This window comes from Pseudophryne corroboree, chromosome 6 (genome assembly GCF_028390025.1).
Source record: "Pseudophryne corroboree isolate aPseCor3 chromosome 6, aPseCor3.hap2, whole genome shotgun sequence".
In the NCBI taxonomy this organism is placed as follows: Eukaryota; Metazoa; Chordata; class Amphibia; order Anura; family Myobatrachidae; genus Pseudophryne; species Pseudophryne corroboree.
This window is the reverse complement of record NC_086449.1, coordinates 26,041,130-26,063,640: the sequence shown is the minus strand read 5'-3', so window position 1 is coordinate 26,063,640 and position 22,511 is coordinate 26,041,130. Positions and strand designations below refer to the sequence as shown.

The 22,511-nt window shown below is 47.5% G+C and overlaps 1 protein-coding gene across 1 annotated transcript in view; it reads right to left on the bottom strand.

The window, feature by feature from the left end:
- Window positions 1-12,578: 12,578 nt before the first annotated feature.
- The window catches only part of LOC134934775 (very-long-chain 3-oxoacyl-CoA reductase-B-like), a 47,922-nt gene continuing 37,989 nt past the window's right edge, over window positions 12,579-22,511 (bottom strand). Inside the window, exons 9-11 of the mRNA XM_063930134.1 lie at window positions 16,525-16,590; window positions 12,861-13,013; window positions 12,579-12,771 (exon numbers count right to left, since the gene is read on the bottom strand). Of these exons, the coding sequence (XP_063786204.1) occupies window positions 12,664-12,771; window positions 12,861-13,013; window positions 16,525-16,590 (327 nt within the window). The 3' untranslated portion in view covers window positions 12,579-12,663. The remainder of the gene's footprint in view (window positions 12,772-12,860; window positions 13,014-16,524; window positions 16,591-22,511) is intronic.

The following is a 22,511-nucleotide window of genomic DNA, read 5'->3' as shown; positions in this document are numbered from 1 at the left end:
CTGCTAATATAGACTGGATGATAATGAGATGTAGTATGTATGTATAAAGAAGAAAGAAGAAAAAAACCACGGGTAGGTGGTATACAATTATGGACGGACTGCCGAGTGCCGACACAGAGGTAGCTACAGCCGTGGACTACCGTACTGTACTGTGTCTGCTGCTAATATAGACTGGATGATAATGAGATGTAGTATGTATAAAGAAGAAAGAAAAAAAAAAACACGGGTAGGTGGTATACAATTATGGATGGACTGCCGAGTGCCGACACAGAGGTAGCTACAGCCGTGGACTACCGTACTGTGTCTGCTGCTAATATAGACTGGTTGATAATGAGATGTAGTATGTATAAAGAAGAAAGAAAAAAAAAACCACGGGTAGGTGGTATACAATTATGGACGGACTGCCGAGTGCCGACACAGAGGTAGCTACAGCCGTGGACTACCGTACTGTACTGTGTCTGCTGCTAATATAGACTGGATGATAATGAGATGTAGTATGTATAAAGAAGAAAGAAAAAAAAAACCACGGGTAGGTGGTATACAATTATGGATGGACTGCCGAGTGCCGACACAGAGGTAGCTACAGCCGTGGACTACCGTACTGTACTGTGTCTGCTGCTAATATAGACTGGATGATAATGAGATGTAGTATGTATAAAGAAGAAAGAAAAAAAAACCACGGGTAGGTGGTATACAATTATGGATGGACTGCCGAGTGCCGACACAGAGGTAGCTACAGCCGTGGACTACCGTACTGTGTCTGCTGCTAATATAGACTGGTTGATAATGAGATGTAGTATGTATAAAGAAGAAAGAAAAAAAAAACCACGGGTAGGTGGTATACAATTATGGACGGACTGCCGAGTGCCGACACAGAGGTAGCTACAGCCGTGGACTACCGTACTGTACTGTGTCTGCTGCTAATATAGACTGGATGATAATGAGATGTAGTATGTATAAAGAAGAAAGAAAAAAAAAACCACGGGTAGGTGGTATACAATTATGGATGGACTGCCGAGTGCCGACACAGAGGTAGCTACAGCCGTGGACTACCGTACTGTACTGTGTCTGCTGCTAATATAGACTGGATGATAATGAGATGTAGTATGTATAAAGAAGAAAGAAAAAAAAACCACGGGTAGGTGGTATACAATTATGGATGGACTGCCGAGTGCCGACACAGAGGTAGCTACAGCCGTGGACTACCGTACTGTGTCTGCTGCTAATATAGACTGGTTGATAATGAGATGTAGTATGTATAAAGAAGAAAGAAAAAAAAAACCACGGGTAGGTGGTATACAATTATGGACGGACTGCCGAGTGCCGACACAGAGGTAGCTACAGCCGTGGACTACCGTACTGTACTGTGTCTGCTGCTAATATAGACTGGATGATAATGAGATGTAGTATGTATAAAGAAGAAAGAAAAAAAAAACCACGGGTAGGTGGTATACAATTATGGATGGACTGCCGAGTGCCGACACAGAGGTAGCTACAGCCGTGGACTACCATACTGTACTGTGTCTGCTGCTAATATAGACTGGATGATAATGAGATGTAGTATGTATAAAGAAGAAAGAAAAAAAAACCACGGGTAGGTGGTATACAATTATGGATGGACTGCCGAGTGCCGACACAGAGGTAGCTACAGCCGTGGACTACCGTACTGTGTCTGCTGCTAATATAGACTGGTTGATAATGAGATGTAGTATGTATAAAGAAGAAAGAAAAAAAAAAACACGGGTAGGTGGTATACAATTATGGACGGACTGCCGAGTGCCGACACAGAGGTAGCTACAGCCGTGGACTACCGTACTGTACTGTGTCTGCTGCTAATATAGACTGGATGATAATGAGATGTAGTATGTATAAAGAAGAAAGAAAAAAAAAACCACGGGTAGGTGGTATACAATTATGGATGGACTGCCGAGTGCCGACACAGAGGTAGCTACAGCCGTGAACTACCGTACTGTGTCTGCTGCGACTGGATGATAAATAATGATATAAAAAATATATATATATCACTACTGCAGCCGGACAGGTATATATTATATAATGACGGACCTGCTGGACACTGTCTGTCAGCAGAATGAGTTTTTTATTTTATAGAATAAAAAAACACCACACAAGTCACACGACGTGTGTTTAACTTTTACAGGCAGACATTCACAATACAATATAGTATACTATATACTGGTGGTCAGGTCACTGGTCAGTCACACTGGCAGTGGCACTCCTGCAGAAAAAAAGTGTGCACTGTTTAATTTTAATATGTACTCCTGGCTCCTGCTATAACCTAACTGCTCCCCAGTCTCCCCCACAATTAAGCTGTGTGAGCACAGTCAGATATTATACATAGATGATGCAGCAGCACACTGGGCTGAGCACAGATATGGTATGTGACTGAGTCACTGTGTATCGTTTTTTCAGGCAGAGAACGGATTATATTAAATAATATAAAACTGCACTGGTGGTCACTGGTCAGTCACTAGTATAACTAACTAATACTATCAGCAAAATTCTGCACTCTCTGTCTGAGTACTCCTCCTAAGCTCCAGTAAATGAAGTGTCACTGTCTCACTCTGTCACTAGTATAACTAACTAATACTATCAGCAAAATTCTGCACTCTCTGTCTGAGTACTCCTCCTAAGCTCCAGTAAATGAAGTGTCACTGTCTCACTCTCACTCTCCTAAGTATCTATTTCTTCTCTAAACGGAGAGGACGCCAGCCACGTCCTCTCACTATCAATCTCAATGCACGTGTAAAATGGCGGCGACGCGCGGCTCCTTATATAGAATCCGAGTCTCGCGATAGAATCCGAGCCTCGCGAGAATCCGACAGCGTCATGATGACGTTCGGGCGCGCTCGGGTTAACCGAGCAAGGCGGGAAGATCCGAGTCGCTCGGACCCGTGTTAAAAAACATGAAGTTCGGGCGGGTTCGGATTCAGAGGAACCGAACCCGCTCATCTCTAGCGATGATGTCAACGCACACCGCACATCATTACAGAAAAGGTCCTCTTCACGAAGGGAAACTAGACGCGTAGCATCTAGTTTTCCTTCACAGCGGGCAGCGGCAGCGGGGGTCACAGCAGCAGCGAAACTTGCCGTGGTGCGGCGCCCTCCAGATTAATCCACAGGAGAATATGGCCCTCATTCCGAGTTGATCGCTCGCTAGCTGCTTTTAGCAGCATTGCACACGCTAGGCCGCCGCCCTCTGGGAGTGTATCTTAGCTTAGCAGAAGTGCGACCGAAAGGTTAGCAGAACTGCTCGTAACAATTTTCATGCAGTTTCTGAGCAGCTCAAAACCTACTCCTACCTTGCGATCACCTCAAGTCAGTTTAGTTCCTGCTTTGACGTCATAAACGCCCTGCGTTCGGCCAGCCACACCCCTGTTTCCCCAGGCACGCCTGCGTTTTTACCTGTCATGCCTGCGTTTTTTAGCACACTCCCTGAAAACGGTCAGTTACCACCCAGAAACACCCACTTCCTGTTAATCATTCACCGATCAACAGAGCGACAGAAAAGCGTCACTCGCCCTTGTGTAAAACTGCATAGTGTTGTGTGAAAGTACTTCGCGCATGCGTACTGCGGCCCGTACGCATGCGCAGAAATGCCGCTTTTTCACCTAATCGCCGCGCTGCGACCGAAAGCAGCTAGCGATCAACTCGGAATGAGGGCCTATGTGTATCAGTCCACGCAGGAGTAAATACATGTAAGTCCACACAGCACTGGTGATGCGTTCCACAAGGTGCCCTGGCAGAGTATCACCCTTTAGCCAGAGTCCTGCGACTAACATCAGGAGCTGACCTGCGCAACCTCTTTTATAACCTTCCAAATGCCCATGATGTAATGCTCACCTGGGGAGGATATAGAGGTTTCTGATAGAGATGAGCGGGTTCGGTTTCTCTGAATCCGAACCCGCCAGAACTTCATGTTTTTTTTCACGGGTCCGAGCGACTCGGATCTTCCCGCCTTGCTCGGTTAACCCGAGCGCGCCCGAACGTCATCATGACGCTGTCGGATTCTCGCGAGGCTCGGATTCTATCGCGAGACTCGGATTCTATATAAGGAGCCGCGCGTCGCCGCCATTTTCACACGTGCATTGAGATTGATAGGGAGAGGACGTGGCTGGCGTCCTCTCCGTTTAGAATAGATTAGAGAGACACTTGATTTACTAATTTTGGGGAGCATTAGGAGTACTCAGTACAGTGCAGAGTTTTGCTGATAGTGACCAGTGACCACCAGTTTTATTTATAATCCGTTCTCTGCCTGAAAAAAGCGATACACAGCACACAGTGACTCAGTCACATACCATATCTGTGTGCACTGCTCAGGCTCAGGCCAGTGTGCTGCATCATCTATTATCTATATATAAATAATATTATATATATCTGTCTGACTGCTCAGCTCACACAGCTTATAATTGTGGGGGAGACTGGGGAGCACTACTGCAGTGCCAGTTATAGGTTATAGCAGGAGCCAGGAGTACATAATATATTATATAGTGAGTGACCACCAGACACACAGTGCAGTTTATTTAATATATCCGTTCTCTGCCTGAAAAAAGCGATACACACAGTGACTCAGTCAGTCACATACCATATCTGTGTGCACTGCTCAGGCTCAGGCCAGTGTGCTGCATCATCTATATATATTATATATCTGTCTGACTGCTCAGCTCACACAGCTTATAATTGTGGGGGAGACTGGGGAGCACTACTGCAGTGCCAGTTATAGGTTATAGCAGGAGCCAGGAGTACATAATATTATATTAAAATTAAACAGTGCACACTTTTGCTGCAGGAGTGCCACTGCCAGTGTGACTAGTGACCAGTGACCTGACCACCAGTATATATAATATTAGTAGTATACTATCTCTTTATCAACCAGTCTATATTAGCAGCAGACACAGTACAGTGCGGTAGTTCACGGCTGTGGCTACCTCTGTGTCGGCACTCGGCAGCCCGTCCATAATTGTATATACCACCTAACCGTGGTTTTTTCTTCTTTCTTTATACATACATACTAGTTACGAGTATACTATCTCTTTATCAACCAGTCTATATATTAGCAGCAGACACAGTACAGTGCGGTAGTTCACGGCTGTGGCTACCTCTGTGTCGGCACTCGGCAGCCCGTCCATAATTGTATATACCACCTAACCGTGGTTTTTTTTTCTTTCTTTATACATACATACTAGTTACGAGTATACTATCTCTTTATCAACCAGTCTATATATTAGCAGCAGACACAGTACAGTGCGGTAGTTCACGGCTGTGGCTACCTCTGTGTCGGCACTCGGCAGCCCGTCCATAATTGTATATACCACCTAACCGTGTTTTTTTTTTCTTTCTTTATACATACATACTAGTTACGAGTATACTATCTCTTTATCAACCAGTCTATATTAGCAGCAGACACAGTACAGTGCGGTAGTTCACGGCTGTGGCTACCTCTGTGTCGGCACTCGGCAGCCCGTCCATAATTGTATATACCACCTAACCGTGGTTTTTTTTTCTTTCTTTATACATACATACTAGTTACGAGTATACTATCTCTTTATCAACCAGTCTATATATTAGCAGCAGACACAGTACAGTGCGGTAGTTCACGGCTGTGGCTACCTCTGTGTCGGCACTCGGCAGCCCGTCCATAATTGTATATACCACCTAACCGTGTTTTTTTTTTCTTTCTTTATACATACATACTAGTTACGAGTATACTATCTCTTTATCAACCAGTCTATATATTAGCAGCAGACACAGTACAGTGCGGTAGTTCACGGCTGTGGCTACCTCTGTGTCGGCACTCGGCAGCCCGTCCATAATTGTATATACCACCTAACCGTGGTTTTTTTTTCTTTCTTTATACATACATACTAGTTACGAGTATACTATCTCTTTATCAACCAGTCTATATTAGCAGCAGACACAGTACAGTGCGGTAGTTCACGGCTGTGGCTACCTCTGTGTCGGCACTCGGCAGCCCGTCCATAATTGTATATACCACCTAACCGTGGTTTTTTTTTCTTTCTTTATACATACATACTAGTTACGAGTATACTATCTCTTTATCAACCAGTCTATATATTAGCAGCAGACACAGTACAGTGCGGTAGTTCACGGCTGTGGCTACCTCTGTGTCGGCACTCGGCAGCCCGTCCATAATTGTATATACCACCTAACCGTGGTTTTTTTTCTTTCTTTATACATACATACTAGTTACGAGTATACTATCTCTTTATCAACCAGTCTATATTAGCAGCAGACACAGTACAGTGCGGTAGTTCACGGCTGTGGCTACCTCTGTGTCGGCACTCGGCAGCCCGTCCATAATTGTATATACCACCTAACCGTGGTTTTTTTTTCTTTCTTTATACATACATACTAGTTACGAGTATACTATCTCTTTATCAACCAGTCTATATATTAGCAGCAGACACAGTACAGTGCGGTAGTTCATGGCTGTGGCTACCTCTGTGTCGGCACTCGGCAGCCCGTCCATAATTGTATATACCACCTAACCGTGGTTTTTTTTTCTTTCTTTATACATACATACTAGTTACGAGTATACTATCTTTTTATCAACCAGTCTATATATTAGCAGCAGACACAGTACAGTGCGGTAGTTCACGGCTGTGGCTACCTCTGTGTCGGCACTCGGCAGCCCGTCCATAATTGTATATACCACCTAACCGTGGTTCTTTCTTTATACATACATACTAGTTACGAGTATACTATCTCTTTATCAACCAGTCTATATTAGCAGCAGACACAGTACAGTGCGGTAGTTCACGGCTGTGGCTACATCTGTGTCGGCACTCGGCAGCCCGTCCATAATTGTATATACCACCTAACCGTGGTTTTTTTTTTCTTTCTTTATACATACATACTAGTTACGAGTATACTATCTCTTTATCAACCAGTCTATATATTAGCAGCAGACACAGTACAGTGCGGTAGTTCACGGCTGTGGCTACCTCTGTGTCGGCACTCGGCAGCCCGTCCATAATTGTATATACCACCTAACCGTGGTTTTTTTTTCTTTCTTTATACATACATACTAGTTACGAGTATACTATCTCTTTATCAACCAGTCTATATATTAGCAGCAGACACAGTACAGTGCGGTAGTTCACGGCTGTGGCTACCTCTGTGTCGGCACTCGGCAGCCCGTCCATAATTGTATACTAGTATCCAATCCATCCATCTCCATTGTTTACCTGAGGTGCCTTTTAGTTGTGCCTATTAAAATATGGAGAACAAAAATGTTGAGGTTCCAAAATTAGGGAAAGATCAAGATCCACTTCCACCTCGTGCTGAAGCTGCTGCCACTAGTCATGGCCGAGACGATGAAATGCCAGCAACGTCGTCTGCCAAGGCCGATGCCCAATGTCATAGTACAGAGCATGTCAAATCCAAAACACCAAATATCAGTAAAAAAAGGACTCCAAAACCTAAAATAAAATTGTCGGAGGAGAAGCGTAAACTTGCCAATATGCCATTTACCACACGGAGTGGCAAGGAACGGCTGAGGCCCTGGCCTATGTTCATGGCTAGTGGTTCAGCTTCACATGAGGATGGAAGCACTCAGCCTCTCGCTAGAAAAATGAAAAGACTCAAGCTGGCAAAAGCAGCACAGCAAAGAACTGTGCATTCTTCGAAATCCCAAATCCACAAGGAGAGTCCAATTGTGTCGGTTGCGATGCCTGACCTTCCCAACACTGGACGTGAAGAGCATGCGCCTTCCACCATTTGCACGCCCCCTGCAAGTGCTGGAAGGAGCACCCGCAGTCCAGTTCCTGATAGTCAGATTGAAGATGTCAGTGTTGAAGTACACCAGGATGAGGAGGATATGGGTGTTGCTGGCGCTGGGGAGGAAATTGACCAGGAGGATTCTGATGGTGAGGTGGTTTGTTTAAGTCAGGCACCCGGGGAGACACCTGTTGTCCGTGGGAGGAATATGGCCGTTGACATGCCAGGTGAAAATACCAAAAAAATCAGCTCTTCGGTGTGGAGGTATTTCACCAGAAATGCGGACAACAGGTGTCAAGCCGTGTGTTCCCTTTGTCAAGCTGTAATAAGTAGGGGTAAGGACGTTAACCACCTCGGAACATCCTCCCTTATACGTCACCTGCAGCGCATTCATAATAAGTCAGTGACAAGTTCAAAAACTTTGGGTGACAGCGGAAGCAGTCCACTGACCAGTAAATCCCTTCCTCTTGCAACCAAGCTCACGCAAACCACCCCACCAACTCCCTCAGTGTCAATTTCCTCCTTCCCCAGGAATGCCAATAGTCCTGCAGGCCATGTCACTGGCAATTCTGACGAGTCCTCTCCTGCCTGGGATTCCTCCGATGCATCCTTGCGTGTAACGCCTACTGCTGCTGGCGCTGCTGTTGTTGCCGCTGGGAGTCGATGGTCATCCCAGAGGGGAATTCGTAAGCCCACTTGTACTACTTCCAGTAAGCAATTGACTGTTCAACAGTCCTTTGCGAGGAAGATGAAATATCACAGCAGTCATCCTACTGCAAAGCGGATAACTGAGTCCTTGACAACTATGTTGGTGTTAGACGTGCGTCCGGTATCCGCCGTTAGTTCACAGGGAACTAGACAATTTATTGAGGCAGTGTGCCCCCGTTACCAAATACCATCTAGGTTCCACTTCTCTAGGCAGGCGATACTGAGAATGTACACGGACGTCAGAAAAAGACTCACCAGTGTCCTAAAAAATGCAGTTGTACCCAATGTCCACTTAACCACGGACATGTGGACAAGTGGAGCAGGGCAGGGTCAGGACTATATGACTGTGACAGCCCACTGGGTAGATGTATGGACTCCCGCCGCAAGAACAGCAGCGGCGGCACCAGTAGCAGCATCTCGCAAACGCCAACTCTTTCCTAGGCAGGCTACGCTTTGTATCACCGCTTTCCAGAATACGCACACAGCTGAAAACCTCTTACGGCAACTGAGGAAGATCATCGCGGAATGGCTTACCCCAATTGGACTCTCCTGTGGATTTGTGGCATCGGACAACGCCAGCAATATTGTGTGTGCATTAAATATGGGCAAATTCCAGCACGTCCCATGTTTTGCACATACCTTGAATTTGGTGGTGCAGAATTTTTTCAAAAACGACAGGGGCGTGCAAGAGATGCTGTCGGTGGCCAGAAAAATTGCGGGACACTTTCGGCGTACAGGCACCACGTACAGAAGACTGGAGCACCACCAAAAACTACTGAACCTGCCCTGCCATCATCTGAAGCAAGAAGTGGTAACGAGGTGGAATTCAACCCTCTATATGCTTCAGAGGTTGGAGGAGCAGCAAAAGGCCATTCAAGCCTATACAATTGAGCACGATATAGTAGGTGGAATGCACCTGTCTCAAGTGCAGTGGAGAATGATTTCAACGTTGTGCAAGGTTCTGATGCCCTTTGAACTTGCCACACGTGAAGTCAGTTCAGACACTGCCAGCCTGAGTCAGGTCATTCCCCTCATCAGGCTTTTGCAGAAGAAGCTGGAGGCATTGAAGAAGGAGCTAAAAGGGAGCGATTCCGCTAGGCATGTGGGACTTGTGGATGCAGCCCTTAATTCGCTTAACAAGGATTCACGGGTGGTCAATCTGTTGAAATCAGAGCACTACATTTTGGCCACCGTGCTCGATCCTAGATTTAAAGCCTACCTTGGATCTCTCTTTCCGGCAGACACAGGTCTGCTGGGGTTGAAAGACCTGCTGGTGACAAAATTGTCAAGTCAAGCGGAACGCGACCTGTCAACATCTCCTCCTTCACATTCTCCCGCAACTGGGGGTGCGAGGAAAAGGCTCAGAATTCCGAGCCCACCCGCTGGCGGTGATGCAGGGCAGTCTGGAGCGACTGCTGATGCTGACATCTGGTCCGGACTGAAGGACCTGACAACGATTACGGACATGTCGTCTACTGTCACTGCATATGATTCTCTCAACATTGATAGAATGGTGGAGGATTATATGAGTGACCGCATCCAAGTAGGCACGTCACACAGTCCGTACTTATACTGGCAGGAAAAAGAGGCAATTTGGAGGCCCTTGCACAAACTGGCTTTATTCTACCTAAGTTGCCCTCCCACAAGTGTGTACTCCGAAAGAGTGTTTAGTGCCGCCGCTCACCTTGTCAGCAATCGGCGTACGAGGTTACATCCAGAAAATGTGGAGAAGATGATGTTCATTAAAATGAATTATAATCAATTCCTCCGTGGAGACATTGACCAGCAGCAATTGCCTCCACAAAGTACACAGGGAGCTGAGATGGTGGATTCCAGTGGGGACGAATTGATAATCTGTGAGGAGGGGGATGTACACGGTGATATATCGGAGGATGATGATGAGGTGGACATCTTGCCTCTGTAGAGCCAGTTTGTGCAAGGAGAGATTAATTGCTTCTTTTTTGGTGGGGGTCCAAACCAACCCGTCATTTCAGTCACAGTCGTGTGGCAGACCCTGTCACTGAAATGATGGGTTGGTTAAAGTGTGCATGTCCTGTTTATACAACATAAGGGTGGGTGGGAGGGCCCAAGGACAATTCCATCTTGCACCTCTTTTTTCTTTTCTTTTTCTTTGCATCATGTGCTGATTGGGGAGGTTTTTTTTGGAAGGGACATCCTGCGTGACACTGCAGTGCCACTCCTAGATGGGCCCGGTGTTTGTGTCGGCCACTAGGGTCGCTAATCTTACTCACACAGTCAGCTACCTCATTGCGCCTCTTTTTTTCTTTGCGTCATGTGCTGTTTGGGGAGGGTTTTTTGGAAGGGACATCCTGCGTGACACTGCAGTGCCACTCCTAGATGGGCCCGGTGTTTGTGTCGGCCACTAGGGTCGCTAATCTTACTCACACAGCTACCTCATTGCGCCTCTTTTTTTCTTTGCGTCATGTGCTGTTTGGGGAGGGTTTTTTGGAAGGGACATCCTGCGTGACACTGCAGTGCCACTCCTAGATGGGCCCGGTGTTTGTGTCGGCCACTAGGATCGCTAATCTTACTCACACAGCTACCTCATTGCGCCTCTTTTTTTCTTTGCGTCATGTGCTGTTTGGGGAGGGTTTTTTGGAAGGGCCATCCTGCGTGACACTGCAGTGCCACTCCTAGATGGGCCCGGTGTTTGTGTCGGCCACTAGGGTCGCTAATCTTACTCACACAGCTACCTCATTGCGCCTCTTTTTTTCTTTGCGTCATGTGCTGTTTGGGGAGGGTTTTTTGGAAGGGACATCCTGCGTGACACTGCAGTGCCACTCCTAGATGGGCCCGGTGTTTGTGTCGGCCACTAGGGTCGCTTATCTTACTCACACAGCGACCTCGGTGCAAATTTTAGGACTAAAAATAATATTGTGAGGTGTGAGGTATTCAGAATAGACTGAAAATGAGTGTAAATTATGGTTTTTGAGGTTAATAATACTTTGGGATCAAAATGACCCCCAAATTCTATGATTTAAGCTGTTTTTTAGTGTTTTTTGAAAAAAACACCCGAATCCAAAACGCGTTCGAACCCAAAACACGGCCGCGGAACCGAACCCAAAACCAAAACCCGAAAAATTTCAGGCGCTCATCTCTAGTTTCTGATTGGTGGGATCCCACCTCAGGTATCTCCCTCCTACCTCCCACTGCTGGCCTTCTCCTGCTGACCACATGCTGGGTCAGGCTTTGAGTTGTCTCTCAGAGCCCAGATTTTAACAGAGGACCGTAAACAAAAGAAACAATGACAGGGAAATTGGTTTAAGTCCTGATTGTCCCCTGTGGAGGAACATCTTCAGAGAGACATTACCTGGCCCTCATGTTTTGTTTACTTCCTGTGCGACTGTATGAGGATAATAGATGTACTCAATAGGTATAGCAATGATAACTTGTAACCTCATACACAGAATGGCATCCTCCTACAATAACATAACAGCACTATGTGGCAGGTCACAGCACACCTGTATTTACCTGGGTAAGATTATAGTACAAAATATATAGGCTAACGAATGAACACGCACATGGGGCAATAGGGACACAAGCCAGAGAGACAAGGGAACTGAGGGCTAAAAAGTACATTGGTCGCTACAAAGACTGAAACACCACAAATACAGTTTTACCCTCAGTCAGTAAGGTAGAAAGCTGCAGGTTATTGATACGGGTGGTATTCAGTATGCCGAATGACGAGATCCCGGTGCACAGTATACCGGCGCCGGAATCCCGACACCCGGCATATCAACAGCTATTCTCCCTCGTGGGGGTCCACGACCCCCCCTGGAAGGATAATAAAATAGTGTGGCGCGCATAGCGCGCCACCGTGCCCGCAAGGGGCTCCTTTGCGCTCGCCCCGCTGTCGGTATGCCGGTGGTCGGGCTCCCGGCGCCGGTATGCTGGTCGCCGGGAGCCCGAGCGTCGGCATACCGTACTACACCCATTGATACAAGTTAGGAGGGATGATCTATAACAGAGGATGTGCCAGGATCCGGCATTTAGGAGATTGCAGCGCATTACGTCCAGTTCTCATTATGTAAAGAGCCCAGAGACAGCCGCATTGCAGAACACGGCGCAAGTAACTGCTCAAGAAAATCACAGTCTTCCTAATATTGTCATTTATTCTGAATTCAGCAAGTAGCGGTCACCAGGAGAACAACAGCCTCATCTTCCCGCAGCTCCGCGTTATTGCTTTTTGGATTTCCCTGTCAACTTGCTGAATTGTATGCCAAAGTTTACCAGGATGGGGAAGGAGGAGACGGAGCGCTGGAGGAAGTGTTCCAGTACATAGCTCTGCGGAGAGAGAAGAGAGGGAGGGGAATGTCACCAAACCATCGCCTAGACGTAGACCAGGACCTGTAGTCAGGATGTATCACACACACCTGTATCGAGTGAGAGAGGCAGCCGCTGGTCCGAGTGGTGTACCCCACGGTGTTCAGGGCTTCCCTGGCGAAATCCTCTGCTTTTTTGATAATAATATTTGCCTCGGTTTTAAACAACAGCATATGGGTGGAGACCATCAGCGGCAGCACAGACTGCGGAGATACAGAGAGGGCCGTCACATCCCTGCCCACCATATACTCTCTCTCTCTGTACACTTATACACACACACACACACACACACACACACACACACACACACACACACACACACACACACACACACACACACACACACACACACACACATTTTATTATTGAGCGGGAACACTTCAGTGTACAGATGGAGCCATCTTTATCTTGGCCTTTAATAGGATTAATTGAGCCAGGACACTCTGATTTAATCCCCTGCTGTAATGACTTAATCCCCTGCTGTATTGTTCTCTCTGTATTGTATTGCAGCTGAGAACAATAGATGAAAGGCTAATGCTAATAAACCTTGGTGCGCCTAGGTGCAGCAGAGAAGCCTAGATGACCGTGTCTCCATCTGTAGCTTCCTTTGCTGTAAAGGTTTTTATAGATTATCGTATTGAGAACAACTTAAATCAGATGCCATTGAGAATCATAAAGTACAAGAAAACCTATTAACCTTTAACACTCTTATCACATTGGAATTACAAGGTACAGAACCAATTCCAATTCAAATATTTATACAATAGGAGCCCCCGTATCCCCTCTGTGCAGTATATAGCTAGCTACTGTATATATTAAAAGTCTCGAGTGCACTGGACTTGCAGGTGTATCTCTGAAGAAGAGTTACTATTGGACCCTACACATTTAAAGATCCGCCGCCGAGCTGCCGACGGCGGATACGGCCGACGGGCGACCCAGCGGCGGGGGGGCAGTGACGGGGGGAGTGACGTTACTTCACTCCCCCGTCACATGACGTTACTTCACTCCCCCGTCACATGGCTCCATAGAACTGCAGGCAAATATGGACGAGATCGTCCATATTAGGCTGCATGCACAGCCGACGGGGCACCAGCGATGAATGAGCGCGGGGCCGCGCATCGTTCATTGCTGGTGCCTCCACACTGCACGATATGAACGGTATCTCGTTCATTAATGAACAAGATCGTTCATATCTTGCAGTCAAATCGCCCAGTGTGTAGGGCATACTTACTGACTTCTGGGCTGCTCTCTCCGGGAGAGAGCAGCCCGTCGGCTCAGCAGGGGGGGCTGTCAGTCAGGTGACGCGCAAGGGGGACGGGCCGGAGGCGGAACGGGGCGTGGCTTTTGGATCGCATAATTTAAGCCCCCCCCCCGCAGTGTAATGCCGCGATTAGCGGCATTATACAGCAGGGGGCGTGGTTACGATGATGCGATTCAACAAGAATCGCGTCATCGCCTGCCCGGACCGCCCACTTTACTCGTTAAGTGGGCGGCGGGCAGGGGGTGACCCTCGTAAATCGGGAGACTTGCCTGCTCTTCCGGGGGGCCGGGAGGGTCACCCGTTTTTCGGGAGCCTCCCGGCCATTCCGGGAGGGTAGGCAAGTATGGTGTAGGGCCTATAAGTCTGTGAGATGGGACAATAGATAGTTTGTAATATGAAGTGCAGCTGATCCTGCTTGGATGGTTGCGAGGTGTCCCTCTCTGTAAGCAATGACTCCTTGACGAAGTAACAACTTATCATTTTAGTGTCTTTGTATCTTTACGGCAATACCCTGAATAGCTCCAGAGCTTCGAGAGTCTGCTATTAGCTGTCAGCTGTGTGCTGTCTATTCTCGAGGACGCAGGCTGTCAAAAACGTTACTTAATAAATACTCAAGCAGCGCAAAAGGTCCAAGCTGTTTCCCTCTACAACATCCTGTCTATAAGGGGCTGATATGGGCTGCAGCTATAATACAGGCTGCACTGGGGGATTTATCACCAGCTTCTCAGGGTGGCTTCTTTCAGCTACTCTGCTGCAATGGCTGCTCCTGAGGTCACTTCGTTCCTAACACCTCCGCTCCCTGGAGGGCTGCTGTGTCCCATTAATTAGTATAGGGGAAGGCTACTCCTCTCTGTATACTGCACAAGGGGCTACTCACCAACTCCAGTCACCGGGAACAGAGGGGGTCATTCCGTCGCAGCCGTGCGATCGGCTCGGAACTGCGCTTGCGCTGTGCCCACATTGCGCAGGCGCGCTGTTGCCCGGCGACGGCTGTTGCCGAGCATCGACGCCGCTAGCGAAGAAAGGGGTCGCAGCGCCGACCGCAAGAAGATTGACAGGAGGAAGGCGTTCCGGGCAGGGCCGTCTTTCCGTATGGGCTCAATGGGCTCTTGCCCAAGGGCCCCAGGAGTATAAGGGCCCTAGGCTGATAGCTGAGGGTCCCCTCTTTCCAGGGGTACCAGATTTTTTAAAATCGGCCATGGGGAACTGGAGATATCCGACCTCAAAGTAGTGGTCCCCATCCAAGCCTGTTAATTGCTCTTCCCAGCCAGATATCTCGGGTTCTGTCTGACTTAGAGTTTTTCTGAGGGTATAATCCAAAAGCTGCGACTCTCTCCTTTTGGTGAACACTGGCAGCTTGTCTCTACTATGCCCAGAACCAGAGATATCAGCCTTCAAGCAGCTGGTCCCTGCTTCAGCTCCACACGCCTAATATGCAGTTTTAGGTTTTCATTGGTGAATTGATCTGGCACCTGAACTCTGAGCCCTAATTCCCCAGTACCTTGTGAAAAGTGGGACTGTCTAGTTTTTTATCCCGTTCAAAGCTAAGAAATATATTTTCAGGAACTTGAGATATCTGCAGTCAAGCAAGCTGCCCTCCCACCAGAAAATTATAAATATTAGGCCCACTCCATTATCCACCCTTCCCCTACGTATTAAACACCCCCTACCACCCTAAAAGTTATGTACCAGGGCTTCTTCATTCAGCCCAATGCCCCCTTCTACAGTTTAGCCCCATTTGTGCAGTAAAGGAGTAATTAGCAGAAATGACTGCTCCAGGTCCTACATGCTTAGCGGAAGATAGAACACCCCCTACCACCCGCGGGACTTCAAAGCTGCCACTGATAGCACCCCCCACCCCTACCATTGGAGGATGGGTAGGGGGCCCAGTGCATTGCTGTGCCCAGGGGCCTACACTGCTGTTAAGACAGCCCTGGTTCCGGGGCGTCAACTCACCGTTTCCTGGGAGTGAGATTCGAACGCAGGCGTGTCAAGGCGTTTGGAGGGCGGATGTCTGACGTCAATTCTGGCACCTGCAACGCTGGATTCATCGCACAGGGTAAGTAACTGTTACCCTGGTCTTGTTTTACATAAAATGTTTTTTTGCATAGCAGAGCTGCACAAGCGTTCGCAGCCTTGCTATGCAGAAATACACTCCCCTAGACTCCCCGTCTAGTTGATCGCACAGGCTGCAAAAAGTTGCTACGTGCGATCAACTCGGAATGACCCCCAGAGGCTCTGTCCGGTTAGTATACACTGTTCCTGCTGACTGCCACCCTTGGCCCGAAAGCCGATAGTCATCCCTTTTTGCAACTCGGATGAATTGCCCCTTTTTACCATGACAGCAACGAGTGATATGTGTGCAGACACACTGGAACACACACACACACACACACACACACACACACACACACACACACACACACACACACACACACACACACACACATTACCTGTACTGTAATCCCATCCGATTTATATTCAGCATGGAGACCACGGGAAAAGAAGTCCACAAAGGCCTAATGGAGACAGAAAGCTGACCGTTATCCCAGGTACAGGGGAACTACATATTCCAGCAAGTCCTGCCCGGTAGAGAGGGCCACAGATCAACCAAGTCTTGTACCGACCGGAAAGCGGTTAGTTGTGTCAGGAAAAAAGGGAGAGACGGGCTTCTACAAAGCATATTTTGATGTATATTTGTCCGTGATGATAACAGCCCCCCCCCCAGTAATGACCATGGGCCGCTCCACAGTTACTCATCACCAATTCATTTCTATTGTTTTATTATTTTTCATTATTTAAAGGTCTATTAAAAAGATTGTTATGTTGTATTTTTGGTGAATATTTTTCGATGATTTGGTTCACAAATATAAAGTACTGTATCCCAAAAATATACAAGATGTAGGCGTCTATGTGCTACGCCTTGGAAAGAGATAAAGTGTACGGTGATAAAGTACCAGCCAATCAGCTCCGAACTGCTATGTCACAGGCTGGGTTTGAAAAATGACAGGAGCTGGTTGGTTGGTACTTTATCTCTGTCCACTTTATCTTCTCTCCAATGCTTAGTACATAGACCCCTTAATATCACACATACACGTGCGATGGTTTTATCCCAACACCAACCACAGCATTTTGTCAATGTCATTGGTGAGAACTGGAATCCATTATTAAACTACTTACAGCAGAGGCTCAAAAACCCAAAGGCTAAGTATAGTATCAAGGGTACTATAATGGAAACTACTGAGGAGGAAAGAGATTTAGGAGTCACTATTTCAAGTGACTTGAAGGCAGGAAAGCAATGCAACAAAGCAATGAGAAAGGCAAGTCAGATGCTTGGTTGCATAGGGAGAGGAATCAGTAGCAGGAAAAAAGAAGTGATAATGCCACTGTATAGGTCATTGGTAAGGCCCAGTGGCGGATTTAGGGGGGGGGGCACCAAGGCACGTGCCCCCCCTGTCATTTTTAGTGCAGACTGACATGCGGACGAGCGTCCGCATGTCAGTCTGCGGTCTCGTTTCCTCCCCTGCTGTTAGGAGGGACACGGAGGGCACAGTGCGCGCCTCTCCTGTGTCCCTCCTGGGTCTCCGGCGGCCGCTGGTCTCATGAAGGAAGTGCCGTTCGTGAGCACTTCCTTTATTACAGTGACCCGCGGCCGCCGGAGACACAGGAGGGACACAGGAGAGGCGCGCACTGTGCCCTCCGTGTCCCTCCTAACAGCAGGGGAGCGGGGGGAGCAGCGGCGGCGGAGGAAGGGGGGGGATGGGGGACGCACGCACTGGGGGGGAATATCTGGCACTGGGGGCATATTTGGCAGGGAGGGGGGGGGAGAATATCTGGCACTGGGGGCATATTTGGCAGGGAGGGGGGGGAGAATATCTGGCACTGGGGACATATATGGCACTGGGGGGAATATCTGGCACTGGGTGCATATCTGGCACTGGGGGGGGGTATCTGGCACTGGGGGCGTATCTGGCACTGGGGGGGGGATATCTGGCACTGGGGGGATATCTGGCACTGGGGCATTGTCTGGCACTGGGGGCATATGTGGCACTGGGGGGGGGAATATCTGGCACTGGGGCATATGTGGCACTGGGGGCATATATAGCACTGGGGGGGGCGATATCTGGCACTGGGGGCATATGTGGCACTGTCGGGGAATATCTGGCACTGGGGGTATATGTGTACCTGGCACATGGGGGGGGGGCTATATTTGGCACTGGGGGCATGTGAGTACCTGGCACCGTGGGGGAATATCTGGCACTGGGGACATATGTGGCACTGGGAGCACAGCCCTAGCAACAAGGACTACCTCCTAGCAACGAGCATGACACCCAGTGCATGAAACCCCTGGCAACGAGCATGACACCCAGTGCATGAAACCCCTGGCAACGAGCATGACACCCAGTGCATGAAACCCCTGGCAACGAACATGACGCCCTGAGCATGAAAACCCCTGGCACCGTGCATGGAACCAAGAGCATGAAACCCCTGGCAACGAGCATGACACCCAGTGCATGAAACCCCTGACAACGAGCAGGTATTTGAAAAGTAATTAGAAGCCTTACTGTAGGACTTAATGTGTAATGGGCATTACGGTGTGTGGCATAATGTATCACGGACATTGCGGTGTGTGTCATAATGTGTCACAGGCATTACGGTGTATGGTATACTATATCGCTGGCATTGTGATATGTGGTATAATGTCTCAGGGTCATTGCAGTGTGTGGCATAATGTATCACGGACATTGCGGTGTGTGTCATAATGTGTCAGGCATTACGGTGTGTGGTATACTATATCACGGGCATTGTGGTATGTGGTATGTCTCAGGGTCATTGCAGTGTGGCATAATATATAACGGGCATTGCGGTGTGTGGCATAGGGTATAACGGGCATTGCGGTATGTGTCACAGGCATTACGGTGTATGGTATACTATATCACGGGCATTGTGGTATAATGTCTCAAGGTCATTGCAGTGTGTGGCATAATGTGTCACAGGCATTGTATGTGCTATAATGTATCGGGCATTGCAGTGTGTGGTATAATGTATCACGGACATTGCAGTGTGTGTCATACTGTGTCACAGACATTGTATGTGCTATAATGTATCAGGGGCATTGCAGTGTGTAGCATAATGTATAACGGGCATTGCGATTCCTGTCATAATGTGTCACAGGCATTACGGTGTGTGGCATAATGTGTCGGGGGCATTACAGTGTGTGCATATTGTGTCATGTGCATTATTGTGTGTGGAATAATGTCTAAGGGCCATTGCAGTATGTGGAATAATGTATACTGGGCATTACTATAAGGAGGAAAAATGACAAATAATGTAAGGGGCATGAATCAGGATTATTTTTCTTTCCTGTGGTGGCCAACGTCTGGGCGTGCAGGTTGCAAAACTGGGGTATAAGGTAGTCTTTTCCTGCAATACCACGCCCATTCAAACGAAGCCACGCCCATTCCAACGAAGCCACGTCCCTTATGGTGCCCCCCCTGTAATTTTTTTCTGGATCCGCCCCTGGTAAGGCCCCATCTGGAATACTGTGTCCAGTTCTGGAGACCCTATCTCCAGAAGGATATAAATACATTAGAGAGTGTACAAAGAAGGGCAACTAAAATGGTGCATGGCCTACATCACAAAACTTACCCGGAAAGGCTAAAAGATCTTAACATGTATAGTTTGGAGGAGAGAAGGGAAAGGGGAGACATGATAGAAACTTTCAAATATATAAAGGGTCTTAACAAAGTTCAGGAGGGAAACATTCTTCAAAGGAAAAGAAGTATTAGAACTCGAGGGCATACATTGAGACTGGAGGGGGGAGGTTCAGGGGAAATTTAAGGAAAAATTACTTCACAGAAAGGGTAGTGGATAAGTGGAATAGCCTCCCATCAGAGGTGGTAGAGGCTAAGACTGTAAGGCAATTTAAACATGCTTGGGACAGGCATATGAATATCCTTACAAAGAATCAAGATTAAAAAAGGGTTGAGATTGCCTAAAGGATAAAATAAAAAAGGGGCAGACTAGATGGGCCAAGTGGTTCTTATCTGCCGTCAAATTCTATGTTTCTATGTTTCTATGTTTACCTCTTATAAAACACATGTTTATTACCAACAATAACTAACTCTAATAAAGACGTCACATCTGTGCATGACGGTAACAACTTATTGATGACATTGAGAGAAGGAAATGGTGGTGAGTGAGGAACACGGGAGCAGACAGACCAATATATGGTCAGGTAATATCACAGGCTTGGCATCCATGATAGTCTTAATGGGGGTATTCAATTCTTGTCGGAAAGACGGCAGTTTTCGACAGGTTTTCGGTCGGAAAGGGGTTCCGACCTATTCAATGCCAGCTGTTTTTTTCCGAGAAGTCGGGAATTCCCGACTTGTCGGAAAACACGTGGATTGTCAGAAACGCGGCCAAACTCAACAGGTGTTAGCCCCGTTTCCGACAATGTCAATCAGACTTTAAAAAAAGTCGTATTTTCATTGTCGGGAATGGGCCTGTTGGGTTTGGCCACGGCATTGAACACTGACCTGTTGGATCCTTTCCGTCGGAAAGGATTGAATATACCCCTACAGGTGGAGCCATCTTCATCTTGGCCTTTAATAGGAGTAATTGAGCCAGTGCAGTCAGACTTAATCCCCTGCTGTAATGACTTAGGGGGTCATTCTGAGTTGATCGCTCGCTAGCAGTTTTTAGCAGCGTGCAAACGCTATGCCGCCACCCACTGGGAGTGTATTTTAGCTTAGCAGAAGTGCGAACGGTTGTATCGCAGAGCGCCTGCAAATAATTTTTTAGTGTAGTTTCAGAGTAGCTCAAAACCTACTCAGCGCTTGCGATCACTTCAGACTGTTCAGTTCCGGATTTGACGTCACAAACACGCCCAGCCACACCTGCGTTTTTCCTGGCACGCCTGCGTTTTTCCGCACACTCCCTGAAAACGGTCAGTTAACACCCAAAAACGCCCTCTTCATGTCAATCACTCAGCTGCCACCAGTGCGACTGAAATGCATCGCTAGACCCAGTGCAAAACTACATCATTCGTTGTGCCAGTACATCGAGTGTGCGCATTGCGCCACATGCGCATGCGCAGAACTGCCGATTTTTAGCCTGATCGCTGCGCAGCGAACAAATTCAACTAGCAATCAACTTGGAATGACCCCTGCTGTATTGTTTTCTCTGTATTGTATTGCAGCTGAGAACAATAGGTGAAAGGCTTATTCTAATAAACCTTGGTGCACCTAGGTGCAGCAGAGAAGGTTAGATGAGCATGGCTCCATCTGTATATGTCAAATGGGTGTAATCATCCAGTCCTAAGGTGCACAGCTAGAAGAGAACATCCCGATATCCATACCAATAAAGTGAGAGCCAGCTGGTGAGACGGAGTGGCTGGTGTAAAGTGGTCTGTGTGCAAATCGCCACAGGACTCTGGAGAGCTGCAGAAGTGTGTCTTTACTAGCTGCAGTCATGCTGAGCATTAGCAGCAGAGGAACTTCTTGAATAACTAGTGGATGGCAGTGATGAAACTTCCTGCCTACCACAGAAAAGTAACACAGCATACCTTATTAATAATAATGAGGATATTTGTTATTATTTTCACTTACACAAAATAAAATGAAATCAAAAATTATTTTTTCCAAAAATTACCTGGATTATGTCCTCCTGGTGCGAGGAACCTCTATAAGAGGGTAATTTCCCCCCCCCCTTTTACATATTATATTGCAGTGTACTTCTGCAAATTTTCCTCCAGGTATAGGGCCCCATACACTACAACGATATGTCTGAGGCTGAAGTCTGATGCAGTTTCCCTTGAACTCCCCCAGGACCTTCCCGGTAGTGGTTCCATACGATTTGGTACTTTTATGTTATTTTTGCATCAGATATATCACATGCGATTGATGAAGCCGCTATACATCGCATGCAGTATATCGTACGGCCATGAGATATATCTGATGGGCTGGATAGAGGGCTACGGGGGCTGGGAGTGTCCTGAGAATGCCAGTCATACTTCTCTGTGATACATCGCATGCGATATATCACATGCACAAAAAACACACTTTTTTCCATCCGATTCCATCCAATTCCGATATTTCATTAGTGCAGCACCGACGACCTAGGGGATTCTATCCGACAGCCACGGGGATGCGCATCAGATTGGATACGATCTAGAACACATACGATTGTACACAATTTCTTACAATATATCAGACGGATATATCGGAATTGTATGAAATCGTGTAAAATCGTCCTAGTGTATGGGGCCCTTATGTGTGGACAATATATGAGATCTATAGGGACCAGCTATGGAATACAAGGCGAGTTTAACACATCCTATCAGCAGAAGGCGCTATGCACAGCACAGACAGTAAGGAAAGTTGTAAAGGTGATGCACAAGTTCAAGATTTTGCCTGTGCTGCAGCCCTTCAGTGGA